General features: G+C 41.1%; 1 protein-coding gene across 1 annotated transcript; it reads right to left on the bottom strand.

The window, feature by feature from the left end:
* Positions 1-3,073: 3,073 nt before the first annotated feature.
* cyp27c1 (cytochrome P450, family 27, subfamily C, polypeptide 1) lies at positions 3,074-15,649 on the bottom strand. Its single transcript, XM_084058663.1, has 9 exons — positions 15,258-15,649; positions 13,056-13,246; positions 12,291-12,490; positions 11,454-11,663; positions 9,732-9,895; positions 7,546-7,712; positions 7,230-7,308; positions 6,676-6,879; positions 3,074-6,405 (listed from the first exon to the last, which is right to left on the bottom strand). The coding sequence occupies exons 1-9, from the start codon at positions 15,519-15,521 to the stop codon at positions 6,283-6,285; spliced, it is 1,602 nt and encodes a 533-aa protein (XP_083914789.1). The 5' UTR covers positions 15,522-15,649; the 3' UTR covers positions 3,074-6,282.

Below are 15,649 nucleotides of genomic sequence, written 5' to 3'. Positions count from 1 at the left end.
AACGTGCCCTGGACAAATATTTACTTCCGGTTATATACAGTGTTGCCAGATTCTGTGAGAGAAACAAGCAACCAGGTCTACGAAAACAAGCCCAAAAGAAGCAACTATAAACCTTTTATGCATCGGCTATTTGTAAACAGCCAATCTTCAAGCTCTCAGCGACGCGTTATGAGCTTGTAGATCTGCCATTTTCAAAAACTCTTGCAATAAAATGTGAAAATGTTTTTGAAACATTCTATTTTCTAACAACACAAATGCTCCCTGGGCACTAAACATTTTCATAGAAATATTAGAGAACCACACTTTAAAAATAAATTGGAAGTAAGGCCTAAATAAGCAACTACACTTTCGAAACAATCCCAAAAAACGCAACCCGCAACTACCAATATTTACAAGCAACTTACCAGCGAAACAAGCCCAAAGTCGCTTATAATAAGCGGCCATGGCAACACTTGTTATGTTCTCGTTTTTGATTACACAATCATCGCGAGAAAAGGTAGAACGAGAAGATGCCTTGGCCACAAGCCAAATCATATCCTATTTAATATATTATAAGTTATTATAACTCACTCTATGATTTAATTTTGTGTCACCACTCACCAGGCTTTAATTTCCTATTCATTAATCATAACCACCCATTTGATTTGCCATTTTTGGGGGATATCTATCAACCAGACACATATTCCATTCCAATTATTAAAGCTCTTAACATTTAGCAATTAAACACAAACAGTAATTCATTTAGAATACTTTCAGCTATGTTTTAGGAGAATATGCGGAAAAATACATTGTAAATCTGCGTAGAAAACTGAATTACCATGGCCTAGAAATTCAACACGCCTGGGCTGGACAGGCCCAACAGTCAGGGCCAACTGACATCTACTGTTCAAGACCCTGGCCCTGAATTTCAGAAGTTGAACCCAAAAGACCCCACATACAGACTTACATTGTGAACAGGCAAAGTAGGCAATTGCCTGAATGGGCCCCAGGGCCCAGAGCAATAAGGGGCTCCCAAACGCTCCAAAGGCTCAACCAGATGGCCAGAAGGGCCTGATGGGATTTTCTGCTCAGGATATTCCAATAAATCTCAAGAATCAACTCTGCTCACAAAAGGCTAAATATGTATTTTGTTTGCTGTTCATTCTGGTTGCCCACGCCACAGCCCATGGACCTTCTCTACAACAGGGTGGGCAAACGTTTTGGGCATGAGATCTACTTAGATATTTTTCGAGGCTGGTGAGATCTAAAAAGGGAAAGGGAAAGGGAGGGGACACCTTTGTTAAACCCACGGTGTAAATTCAGATTCAAATCAATTCATTTCATTTCATTTCATTTTAATTCAATTCAATTTGATTATAGAGGCAAATCACAACAAGGTGTCTCAAGAAGACACTTTATAGAGAAGAGACATGACATTTTCTCAAGCTGTGCAAGCATTTTCGCAACGGTGGCAACAAAAAACTCCCCTCTTGAAGAAATGTCAAGCAGAAGGAGAGGGAGAGACAGAGAGAGAGACACAAGAAATAAAAACAACAATTGTAAAACTATGATTGATCTTTATTCATCATGAAATAAAATAAATAATAAAACTGAAATAAAATAATATGTCACATGTAACATACATCTGACCCAGCATAATCAAAAGGATAACACAAAAAATGATTTATGTGGGACATGAACCCACACAAATCAAGGGGGAGAGAATAGAAGATGGTGAAGATGGGCAGGAAAGGACGAGACAAAGGAGAGGGAGGAGAGGTGATGAAAGTTTCAGCTTCACCCAGCTGATGGCTGCTCAGATGATTATAATGAGCTCTCAGCTTTATTATAGACTGCTAACTAATTTTAATTAAATTGATATGAATAAAACGGCATGCAAAATGATGAAAACTGTTATTATCAAACGATAATGCAAAAATGATATATATATAATAGCACTTGATCCATTTTCATGTATGGGACACATGGTTGCAATTTCAGTTATTTCTTTGCCATTACTGTGCAGTTGTTGCTGTTTGAGACAAATATATAATTAAAATACTGTGTACTTATGGTAGGCTATACATACACTGTGTGGCTGAGATTTCAGTTCCTTCTTTCTTTTTCTGAGCTGGAGAAGTCTTAACTAATTTGTGGTTTGTCAGAAAGTGTCTTTCCAAGTTCCCTTTCTTCACCATGCCTGCATAGTTGCAATACATTTCCCATTCAGCATGACGAAAAGTCGTAGCCTAGTGAACAGGTAAATATGCTATAATACTACCAGGGTCATTCCTGGGTTAATTCAGAGAGGTTTTAATCATGTAAATATGCCAAGACGATATATTGTGTACAAGACTGAGATTATGACCTGAGTGTAAAGGTGATGGGGTAACTCAGATGATGATTCATCCTCCAGGGAGCATAAACGTGCTCTGCAGGTTTCATGGCAATCTGCTAATTAGTGTGGTTACCCGGGGCAACCAGACTATAGTAATAGATCATCTTTATTCTAGATAAACTTTATTTTGGCCCGGTACTCCTCCCACAGTCCGTCCCCCCCCCACACTCGTGCCATATGTCAAATTGACCGGCTTCATCGGGAATCAACCGCTTGTAGGCTACTTTTCTACGAGATACGTTGTATAGTTTAATTGATATTAATTTATTAGTGAATTAATTTTCCCATTGACTTATAATGGGACTGACATTCAAGTATTTTTTTCTCAGAAACCATAAGGGCTAGTTACAACACTTGGAGGGAAGGTTCAAAGTCCCATCCCCTAATTATATAAAAAATAGCTACACCGGTCGGCCTCATGGTGGCGCTATAACTGGCCACTTTACATTTTGGCCTATAACTCTTGAACCATCGGTCATCAGGAGTTGCGTCATGACCCAATCCTTGGGTCATGACAAACTTGGGTCATGACAAACATGACAACATCACTACAAATACTGACCCTGTGTATGCATGGGGAAAAGGCAAAAAAAAAGTTAACACACAATGTAAAAGGATCATTGGATCTTTTTTATTGGTTCCCAGTTTCACTGGAACTACAGTAGAAATATGCATATATATATATATGTTGCAAAAAGGATACAGTATCAAGAGGACACAATAGTAGACCATATAAGAGAGTCTTATAAATGTTTCCATTGTCCTTGAATATACAAACACATTAGACTACTTTAACAACAAGTCAAGTAACATATACAACCAACATACAGTATGTGTGTATAGTGGTTTAGTTCAATAGATTTGCTTATAGCTTATAATATGCCCATCTATTTTGGTGTAAGCAAAAAAGTTATAACCATACATCATTGTAAAAGGTTGAGTTCAGTAAAACATCAGTTTGACATTTTATCAACATAAGTTTACTTAGTTTCACTTTCTTAGCCTCGGAAACCCATGCCTTTTTTTTTGTTTCAAAAGAAAAAAAGCCTGGGAGAACCTTGCAGGAACGCTGGTCTTAGGACCTTGTTATCTCCTAACCAATCAGAGTGCTCCAAACCCAGGCGCTGGAATCCAGCGCCTGGGTTTGGCTCCGCCCTTCAAGACCATCGATTGGGCTCGTTCTTGTTCTTTCAGTCTACACTTTCTTGGATGTTTTACTTACTAGAGGTTGGATCGGAGGTACGTTGCACCGCCGATCCGACCGAAATGCCCATATATGGAGATCTCTGTATCTGTCAGTCCTTGTACCTTCTATGCCCATATATGGAGATCCCTGAAGTCATCAGTAAATGCCCATATATGGACATGACCCCTTTTGTGCCCATATATGGAGCTGACTGATTTGTTTGCACCTGATGCCATGACGACACATTGAGGTTAGACAACATATTCCATATTTGGGCATAGCTGCATTGGGAACGCCTTATATGGTTATGACCGAGTCCAGGTCCGCCCGCCCGCTGGTCCTCCCTTAAGCCAATTTTAATATACTGTAGGATTTGTTGCAACGTGTATGTTTTGACTATATAATGACTCAAGTTATTCTTTCTTTACAATAGCCAGACAGAGGCCTACTTTCATCCAACATTCCTTTGCCCTACTCCTATGTTATCATATGCAAACATTTCTCTGACAGTCAAAGGAAGACTTAAAGGAGTACTTCACCCATTTCAACCGTATCTACATTTTGGTCCTCACTAATTCTCATTGTGGTAGCATTTCTGCCCACTCACTCTGTGTCAGCGGTGGCCTAGTGGTTAGAGGGGCGGCCTTGATACCGGAAGGTCCCTAGTTCGATTCCCCAATTCATCACATCAATCATGAATCACCGCTGAATAGCCCTTGAGCAAGGCTTCCATGCAGGGTCCGGCTGGAAACAAGCTTCGTGCTTAGTCCGACACCCTGGGTAAACAACAAACTTTGCTTTGCTTTGCTTTGTCTCATAGGTGGGGTGTGGACAGTTCAGAAACAGTTCAGATACCAATGACATCATTGGTAGGCAGGTTTTGTCATTTCAAATTTCAAACTTGTTTCTTTATGTGACAACAATGTCTTCTATTTCAGCATACTAACTTTTCAGGAAGAGAAAGGCTGTAGTTTCTATTAGCTTGTAATCCCCAATCTATGATGTAATTGGTAGGCAAGTTTCATAACTGTCCACAGCCCACCTATGAGACACAGAGTGACTAGACAGGAATGGTTCCATCTTATAATGAGCATTACTGGACCAATTATATCAAGTTAAGGTTGAAAATGGGAGAAAGAAGTGCTCCGTTAAGGTTATTATGAATATAAGTTAAACCCGATAACACACAACATTTCCTCTCAAAGTCTCATAAAACTTCCTCAGTACATTCAGTGACTGTTTGACATTCCAAGAGATCACTTTCACAATACATCAGGGAGGGAAGAACACAATCTGAGTCCGTAACAAAATGTGCATGTGCACATACACAAACATACAGTGTAAAATATGTATTTTTATATAACCTCACAATTTCCTGAATGGAAAGAGTAAACAGCCCAAAACAAAATGCTGTGGTGCACAGTTACTACAAATAAACAAATATGTAATTATTGTGAAATCCTGACGGTCAAGTTAACTGAGAGTGTAACAAGACTGACTTTAAAAGCCTGACTAGAGTCGCCCAGAGGCCCAAGCGTACCAAAGTGGTTTGAACTGACTGACACTGCCCTCCTCATAGCCCTGCGATCTTATCAATGGGGATAAAATGTACAATAAAAGGAAGATTTCAAATTATTATTCCACTGCTAGTTACCTAAACCAGTAGTGTTCATCCTGAAAATCTGCATATTAAATGATTACTTATATTGTGTACAAAGTTGACATTACGCCTTGAGTGTAGTGCTGGTCATGGGATCACTCAAATGATCCTCCTGGGAGCATGAATGTTCTCTGCAAGTTTCATAGCAATCAATCTCATTACATTTTGAGTTATCTTGTGTGTAACTGAAAATCTTGGCCTACGGGTGGCGCTAGTGGGTCACCAAAATCAGTAGGCTTCACCTTCCAGGGAGCATGAAGGTGCTCAGCAAATTCCATGGCAATCCAGCCAGTAGTCTTCGAGATATCTTGTTTGGGACCAAAGCGTTGGAGGGACGAACGGACAGACAGACAGACAGATAGACATACATTGCCATTGTTAGAGCCCCGCCTACAGTGGGGCTAAAAACGGACCCTTACGGTTCCTTACAGGACCTTTACAGGACCGTTTTTACACTCTTAAAGTTAAATGAATCCTTGAGATATTACATTGTATGTTATTGGCTGGGAATATACTCGTGTCCACTTCTATTTGACATAAAAAACATACTGTATTTCATGCCTGAGAAAAAAACTCAGTTGAAGACCGGCGAGAATGATTTGAGACCTAATGGGGGTTTCAAATCCCAGTACTGGTGGGCTGCAACAGTAGTGAAAAACAGAAAAATAGAGCTCTTCTGAAGAAGAAGAAAAAGAAGAAGAAAAATAACTTGACGCTTGGTGATTTACCAATAAATGTTCATGGGAGCACTGTCCAGTGTGCAGACTTTATTTTTCAGTTTTTCACATTATTCTGGCCAGCACCGGTTTATCATTTGGACATGCGTGCTTTTGTAAACTTTCTGTAACAGCAGTGAAACATACACAGTAAATTCCTCAGTGTTCATTTAACTCGGAGAGTGTACAAATGTAACCTAACCTGGGTAGTGTCAATATACACAGTAGAATCCTCAGTGTACAGATGTAACCAAATGGACCCGTAATGGTCCATTTTGTTACATTTGTACACTCTCGGAGTTACAAATGGATAAATTAACACTGAAGATGGGAAGATACATATCTAGTGTTGCCTGTCAATGAACTGCAGGTTGATGGGGGCGGCAGGGCAGAGCAGCCCGTGGGTTTTGGCCTTGACATCAGCACCAGTGAGAGGGGACACAGCAATCTGGAACCTCTGTATGAGCTAAGAGAAAAAGAACACACAGCTGGCAAATTACGTGCATGACTCACTGTCATAAACAACGTCAAAAATGATCTATGAATGCATTTGTGATGTTTCTAGGCACAATGTCAAACTGGGTTGGCTGAGTTGTGTACGAGTGTGCATACATGTGTGTGTGTGTGTGTGTGTGTGTGTGTGTGTGTGTGTGCGTGCGTGCGTGCGTGCGTGCGTGCGTGCGTGCGTGCGTGCTTGCGTGCGTGCGTGCGTGCGTGTGTGTGTGTGCTCCTTTACCCGTGTGAGTGCCAGGTGCATCTCCAGCTCTGCTATCCTCCTGCCAATACAGCTCCTGATGCCATAGCCAAAGGGGATTGATCCAAAGTTATCAACGCGGTCGTTGGTGTCTTTACGTATCCAGCGATCTGGCCTGAAGTCATCAGCACCATGGAAATTGTCCTCGTGCCGAGATGTGGAGTAGTGACACAGAGCCAACTGAGTCTAACAGAGTGTGTGTGTGTGTGTGTGTGTGTGTGTGTGTGTGTGTGTGTGTGTGTGTGTGTGTGTGTGTGTGTGTGTGTGTGTGTGTGTGTGTGTGTGTGTGTGTGTGTGTGTGTGTGTGTGTGTGTGTGTGTGTGTGTGTGTGTGTGTGTGTGTGTGTGTGTGTGTGTTGGAGGGGGGGTGATAGAGAGGGGGGAGAGAAACATGTGCATGAGTAATGCAGAATCATGTTACATTTGATACCATTGTAATGGTTTTGGCAGAGGAGCAGACTATTTTTTTCCCATGCACGCACACATGCCTGACTCATGGCTATTATGTTGCCCAGTGTGGCACTGTATCAGCCTTACCCCTTTGGGGATGAAGTAATCGCCCACTACCAAATCATCCTGGGTAATCCGTCCGTTGCCGGGGAGTACTGGAAAAAGCCTGCTCCCAGGAAGAGGGCGAAGGTTCCGGACAAAGAGTGTTATTCAACAGCATGTATACATCATGCTGTGAGTGATTTATGTGCAAGAGAAACAGAAGGTAACTGTGAGCAAGGAGGACATTCAGAAAAGACAATCTCTGTTCACCAATCAATCTAAATGTTTCTAATGTTTTAATCAAACAAACAATCACACAAATGAGAGATGGAAAAGCAGTTGAGAAAGGAGTTGAGAATACCTGAGTGTTTCTTTGACCAGGCCCCGGATGAGAGGCAGACGAGCGACATCATCAGCCCCAGGGCATGTTCCATGTCCGAGTGTACTCACCACTTCCTCATAGATCTGCTGCTGTACCTGAGGGTGACGCGCCAACAGGTAGCTGGCCCACGACAGAGTGAAAGACGTCTGAGAGAGATAGGGTGGGCAAGTCACAAACAGAGGCAAAGTAGTGCGTTAGGGAAATGTAGAGTTTATGCTGTTTGGGTTGAGGTGGGGAAGGTGGCGTCTCTCTCCACAAATATCCAACATATATATTGCCCAACATTTATCTGTCTCTCTACAACTCACATCTGATCTATTCCCGTCTAGAGATCATTGCTTCCCACTGTTCTGAAAATCCTTCCTCTCTCAGACATTTCCTGGTATTTTTTCTTTTTCTCTTTGCCTTTATTCAAACCATCCCCACCACTCTCGTGATTCGTTTAACCAAATTATCTCTCTCTCATTGAGAAGAAATGTCCCCCCCCCATCTGTGCAGGTCAATGAGTATGTCATATGAAGGCATGTATTCTTCTGAAGTCCTTACTTACTGCATGTTCAGCCTCATTACTATACCCTGCTTCCCATTCAACCTTGACACTTTTCCCCACAGGTGCTTTTTTATCTGTTATTACCAAAACATCCCACTCTCACCATATAGACTCCATAGGTCAGTCTGAGGTCAACATCTCCCAGAGGACTGATGAAGGGAGAAAAGAGTATCTACCCAAATCTCCGCCTACTCCCCATCCCTCGTTCGATTCCTTTCTTCTTCCACTTCCTTCATTCTCTTGTTTCCCTGCCCAGCGGAAAGTCGCACGTTCCCCCTTTCCTCACCACGGTCCACCCAATCCCCCTCTAATCAATCCCAGCTGGCACATGATCCGGCAACACCTCAGACAAAGCCTCGCATGATGGACTCACCCAAACACAGCTGTAGATAGCATCCAACACCCCCCCCCCTCCATCTTCTCATCTCACGCCCATCTCACACTCCCTAATTGCGACTGCTTCGCCGACATTGTCCCACTCTTTTCAGCCTCCCTCTTGTCTCACCTCTGTGGAGCCTGTGCCATAACTCTGGCCATGGCTAACAGATCCTGACAGCTTCTGTGTGTACCGAGTAAAGGCTAATGCGCCCGAGGTCAGGTAATGCTCAGCTAAAGCCAACCCCCTGTCAGGATGTGGCCGTTGTGACAAGTTCAACAAAAACACACACATACACACAGACTTTCATCCCCACCACCCCAGCGTCCGGGAAAGACCCCCCCCCCTACACTGATATGTTAATTCACATTAACATGACAGCACCCAAAACAATCTTATTATTAGCTGCACATCATGTACCCATACTGTGCATATACACAAAACCCACATACAATACTGTACCAGATCTGGGGAAAACAGGGTTTGACTTTTTTTTATGAATTACAAGCAAATGACACTTCTTTGGGGGTTTTTTGTTAATTGTTTTGTATTAGTAAATACTTAAGATTGAACATCGTTGAGCAACAGTTCAGATTTACAAGGACATTTCTGACCATTAACAAACCAACCTTTACCCAACATTACAAACATTATTTAACCCGGTCTAACCCACCCACACACACACACACACACACACACACACACACACACACACACACACACACACACACACACACACACACACACACACACACACACACACACACACACACACACACACACACACACACACACACACACACACACACAGATGTCTGGACTCTAGTATAGAACAAGACAAAAGCCCCCCTGTGTAGATCTAACAGACGGAGACAAATGAAAAGAAACAAAATCTGAGTGAGAGCAACTTTGTCAACGGAATATGGGTGTAAACCCCCTGGTTCACTGCTTTGACCCCACGCTGGCAACGCTACACAGGCTTAGATATGGCGCCAGAAACCCAAGCCTTGAAACTCAACACTGACACTGACGCACTCACAGATACACACATGCATGCTCACATGCACGCATGCACGAATTCATGCACACATGCATGCACATGCACACGCACAAGCACACACGCACACTTCACAGCCCACCCCTACATATTACACACATATTAAACTTCTTTGCACATCCCGCCACGCATATACACCGACCCATCGCCCTGCTTACACTCACTCACTCACACATACGTACCGTGTCGATTCCGGCCAACAGCATCTCGGTCATATTGGCATAGATCTCCTCTAGGTTCATCTCCTTGGTAACTAGCAAATGTGTCAGCAGCCCCCCCTGCACTCTCTCTCCTCGCTCCAGCTGTGCCTTGATCTCCCCCAGTCTCTTATCAACATGGACTTGGCCTAGGAGTGGACAGAGAATAAAAGGGTATAGGATGAATGGAGAGAGAAATAAAGGAGAGGAAGTGAGGAATGGGGCTTGAAGGGCGGGTGTGAAAGGAGGGAGGGCAGATGGAGGACAAGTTATGTAACATAGGTACCCCCACACACACTCCTACACATGGCCAGAACTCCCGTATAGGATCCTATGCAGTTCCACATTCCATTCTGTTAATGGGCAACAAGAATTCAGCCAACTCAAGAACTAACACAGCAAAATCCTCAGTGTTAATTTAGGGGGTCCATTTGGTTAAAAATGTTCCACTCTCAAAGAGTTGCAAATGGATAAATACACACTGGGGATTTTACTGTGAAGCTTTTATCATTCATAATCTAAAAATTGAATCACATGGATCTCGGAATCCAAATGGGAACGGCGTGGCTCTCATGTGGATCTCAGACTTCATGTGGCCAGCCTTTGACTTCAGTCATCTATGATGTATCTATGACATTGACTCCAAATTGATTGATAGATAATTTCTAATCAATAGTTTATTAGATTATAATTATTGTATGATTATTGTATTGTATCACTTTGGATAATTGCATAAAGTATGATGTATTTGCTCAGAAGGGACAGTTCTATAACTGCTAAGATAAGATGTCCTTGCTCCCTGGCCTACTCTTTCTTACCCATGAAAGATGTGGCTACAGTTTATCTATGATGCCTTAGAACAGGTTACCTTGCCCCCAAAATGAGCCTTTGCCCCTGTTCATGTTGATATTATATTGTGGGGTGGGCTTAATAAGAGATAAACTGTCTGTTATAATGCTGAACATTTTGTATTACCAGTAGAGAATATTTTGATGCCTGTTCCACCTTGTCTCTCCTGTGCAAATAATAAGTAAACCTGATTATTATTTGAGACTGACTCCGTGTTACTTATTTTTACGGTAATCCTTTTTGAAAGCGTACTCTCCTGGTTTTCCTAAGTTATCATTGATTATAACTTAAAGTGAAATATTTCAAAAGGTTTAAATCATGGGTGAAAAAGATTTGTGGAAGTTAGCTGACTGCTCAAGAAATTTGGCACAGATCGGTCTAGCAGTTTGCAAGATTAGCTCCAGACAATCACACACAGACACACAGACGGACCCTCTTATAGATGGCTGGCCTCCTGCAGAGCCATGCTGTAAAACGACAAAGCTGATAACATTGTTATGTATGTTTATGCACGTAGGGACCATTTGCAAGGAGCTTTTTAAATGATCTGGGGACAACTCATTGAATGGTTTACAACATTCTGAATGCAACAAGCGAATGAATGCGTAATAGAGCATTCATTTGTTTCTAGGGCTGATATGATATAGTATTTTCGTCTGGCTCTATTAAAAAATAGCTTTATTACAACTTCATTAACCACATCACAAATACCTAGTCTTTATTTGAGAATACTACTTCTGACTATTGACAGAATCAATTATTTCACTGTAAACTCCAAAGGCATAATCTTCAATGTACGTGTATTTACATGCCACCCATTGTATAATAAAGGACTCAGATTAACTTGAAAACACTCACTAAATTTGAATAGGCCATCCCAAGATTTACAGAATTCTTCCCATGGTTTAGGGATGACGGGGCGTAGCCATTTGGGGATGGCCCCAGCATACATGGTGGTCTTGAAGGAGCTGAACATGAGGTGCAGTGCAGTGATGTAGTCCTGTGTGTGCTGGGGAATTTCATTCTCCAAACATCCCAGCCGAGTCTCATACAAAATGGCTGCTATACCTGTGAAGAGGGAGGTTGATAAGAGGCTAGAAATATGAGTAGTAAGTCCTCTGGGGGTGGGCAGCAATTTCTACATCTTTGTATGTTTGGGAGTCTAATCACCAAATATTTGACTATGAATACAAAATCCCCATAAAGATGTGGAGAGGATATACAGTACTAATTTTCCAAGTGTAAATAGTATTCCATATGGATAACTGATCATTCTAGCAGTAATCAATGGAGTGTTTTTCAACAGCAAAGTGACAATATTTAGTGTGATAATATTAGAATATTTCTCCATCACATTTACTTTCTCTACATCTTCTGCCTTCTCTCTCCGTTCACATATTTAGCTTATCTTAACAATAAAAGTGTTAATTTAACTCTGAGAGTGTACAAGTGGGACCACTCTCAGAGCTACAGTGTACCCTGCACATATCTTATCATTATTATCTTGTTATTATAATGTATTGTGTTAGCACAGTCTCTGCATAACATGTCCCACCAACATTTCACTGCTTGTACCTGTATGAGTAAGTGACGAATAAATCCCTCTTGATTCTTCTCTTGATTCTTGATTCCAAGTTTCCCTTTTCCTATCACGTGACTCAACCTTTCCTGTGCGTTATTCAAGCTGATACCTACCCTCCATAGCATATTTGAAGAAGAGGTCATTAACGCTGCAGACAGTAGCGCCATCAGCTTCCTGGCTGCGAAGCATGCACACTCTCTTCACCAGGTCATCTACTACTTTGTTCACATCATCTGAGTACACTGCAACGTCACGTGGACGCATGATGAGCTGCCTGAGCACACTCCGCATCTTTAGCCAGTCTTCCGCCTCACTGGAAAACAGGATACAGGGCATCAGGTTTTATCTTGAACATTAAAAGTTCTGAATATATTCAACGTACTACAAAGTAGTAATTCTGGAAGAGGTTAATATGATGTTTCAAAGGTCATCGTTATACCAATGAGAATAACTGTGAAAAGAGCTATAGACACTGTACTGTAGCTTTACTAAGGTTGCATGCAGAGCACACCATTGACCAGGCTTCGCTGCCAATAAACATCACTACGCACAGAACATTGGGCTTAAAATTATGTTTTTCTTTGAGACCTGTATAGAACCCTGGTGTTGGTAATGTAATTCTCAGTGAGAAAAAGAGAGACAGAGAGACAGACAGACAGACAGACAGACAGACAGACAGACAGACAGACAGACAGACAGACAGACAGACAGACAGACAGACAGACAGACAGAGACAGACAGACAGACAGACACACACACACAGAGACAGACACACAGAGACAGACACACAGAGAGAATCGAATGAATCATTCCACCTTCCATTCTTAGTATTTTATTTTGGACACTAGGTCAAAGATCAAAGGTCATAGGTGACTCACGCAGAGATGAGCCCAGTGGAACGGCCTCTCATATCTCTGTACTCCTTCCAGGACTCCATGTTAGCTCTCTGTGGGGCCACACCCTCTGCCCTCAGCACCTGAGCCATCAGGTCACGATCTGCAATAGATACCACCAACTGAGGTCCGAAACGGGATTTGAAAATTTTCCCATACTTCTGCATGTGGTCCATCTGCAAAGCATAAACACGGCAGTTATTAAAAGTACTAAACACAAATGAATAAGTATAGTTATACTTCAGATGTGTGCAGTTATTCATTCAAACAAGACGTTGCTCAGCAGGAACCTGTAAAATTACATTAGAGGGGTATTGTTGGGAATAGGCATACCTTCATTAGAATAAATCTTGCTTAAAATACACACTGTTCATGATCCACTTATAGAGGAGCCTCAACGATTTATTTGTTCTACAGATGTAAGCACTTTATAATTTAGTGTAATAAGGATTACACTAAGGACATTAAGGAAAACCTGTTTACAGTTATCAATATCACTAGCTGGAAGGAAAAGGCCTGAGTGCTTGTGGTGACAGTAGAGCTCTAGGGAAGCTAGTTGACAGCTGAAAAGCTATTATTGTTGACAAAAGTGAAAAGAGTGTTTGTTTCCAAAAAACTAAATGTTGATTTTGAATAATACTAATAATACTATACTAATACTAATACTACTACTACTACTACTACTAATAATAATAATAATAACAACAAAAACACTACTACTACTACTAATAATAATAAATAATGTGCACCGCCAATTATTCATCATGGCATTGCATAATGGAGATTCGAGGACTTTTCACATTTTGTCTAAGTTCCCACTTCCATTGAACAGTGCGTTTCCTACTTTGATTCTGTGCTATCAATTATTTCGTTTTGTTTTTGTAGAATTGTGGCTGATACAAAATGGCTAGAACGAAACTTGTATAAAGAAAGTAAGACAGGGTGTAATTTTTTTATAGGTAGTGGTACAGATATCCCTCTTTGGATCATTGTGCTGAATGAAAGGAGTATAGCCTATACTGTAGACTTTAGTTTCCTGTACGACAAAAGGGCAGATAGATGGTAGCCTTGTTTTATCATGTTGATCTTCACCTACGCTAATTTGCATTTACAAAGCCTACTGGCCAGTGGTGGAAAGTAACTAAGTACATTTACTCAACAAGTAATGTACTTAAGTACAATTTTGAAGTACTTTACTGGAGTATTTCCAGTTTTCAGAAGGCCTACTTTTACTTCTACTCCACTACATCTCAAAGGCAGATATTGTACTTTTACTCCACTATACTTATTTGACAACTTTAGTAACTAGTTACTTTTAGATTTCGATTATTATTATAAAACATACATTAACCACTTCAGCCCTATATACATTTCGGCCATTTAAAAAATGCCGATCTACAAGCTCACAATGCTTCACGATGCATTGTGAGCTTGTAGGATTTTTATAATTTTGAAAAACTTGTGAAATTGGACATTCTGCATACTCTTAGTACTTTAAGTACATTTCGATTTTTGATGCCAATACTTTTGTACTTTAACTCAAGTAAGTTTTGATTACCGGACTTTTACTTGTAACCGCGAGTGCTTCTATATTGCAGTATTGATACTTATACTTAAGTAAGACATGTGAGTACGTTTTCCACCACTGAAATCCATGTGAATTAACAAACAAGTTGAGGGTAACTGACAAGTCCCAAACGTGCGCTTTTACGCAACAGTCAGTCCGTGCCATTTACGCAGTTGGGAGCACTAGTCAGATCAGACAGACTAAACTCATTGTCAAGGGGAAGAGTATAGGCTACTAAATACGCTGAATGGGTAGGTTGACATGGATTATTAGTATGTTTTTCTTTTTAGATTAGAGCATTTGAAGTGGTCGAACTATCAATATATTTATACGCATTTTATAGGATATTTCATAAAAGCAAAGGTTAACGCCTCAGTCTATGATTTCTTCACATGGTTTGCAGTAGGCTATGTAGAACAACAGGAAGGAACAATATTATTAAAACATAATTTTACATATTGTGTCGATTGTTTAGGAAACAGCGCTGGTGTGTGGGCTTCTTTCACACTGTTTCAGAAATCGCATAATAGGACTTTTGGCCATGCAAATGTTTTAAGTCGTGAGATATATTTTTGCTTTAATCCAAGCATGCATGAAAATAAGACAGGCAGATAGATTACCTGGATCTCGTGGATTCTGCTGAAACCATCTCGATAAAAGAACTCAACCAGGTTGCCAACGGCACTGGGTCCAGGCATCTCCTTCAGCGACTTGACTGGAGTTTTGTGTGTGATCAAGCTCTCCGTTGGCAAAGCCTCTTCTTCGGCTGCTGACATTGGCATCGCCTCGCTGGCTACGGATTTGTGCAGAGCGCGCAAAGTAAGGGGTAATAACTGTTTGTGTAGCATCTTGCCGCACAAGCGCATATTATTCTGCAGGGCCATTATTATTTAGATTGTATTACTTTTTTTGCTTGAAAAAAAGTAATAAAAAAATAGATGTATAATTTCAAAAAGTAATAAAAACTTGTGATCAAGTTCCACACAAATTCTTATAGCACGTTATAGTTCAA

The sequence above is a fragment of the Gymnoscopelus microlampas genome (assembly GCF_963454915.1).
Source record: "Gymnoscopelus microlampas genome assembly, chromosome: 1".
Lineage (NCBI taxonomy): Eukaryota > Metazoa > Chordata > Actinopteri > Myctophiformes > Myctophidae > Gymnoscopelus > Gymnoscopelus microlampas.
This window is presented reverse-complemented; position numbering and strand designations above follow the sequence as displayed.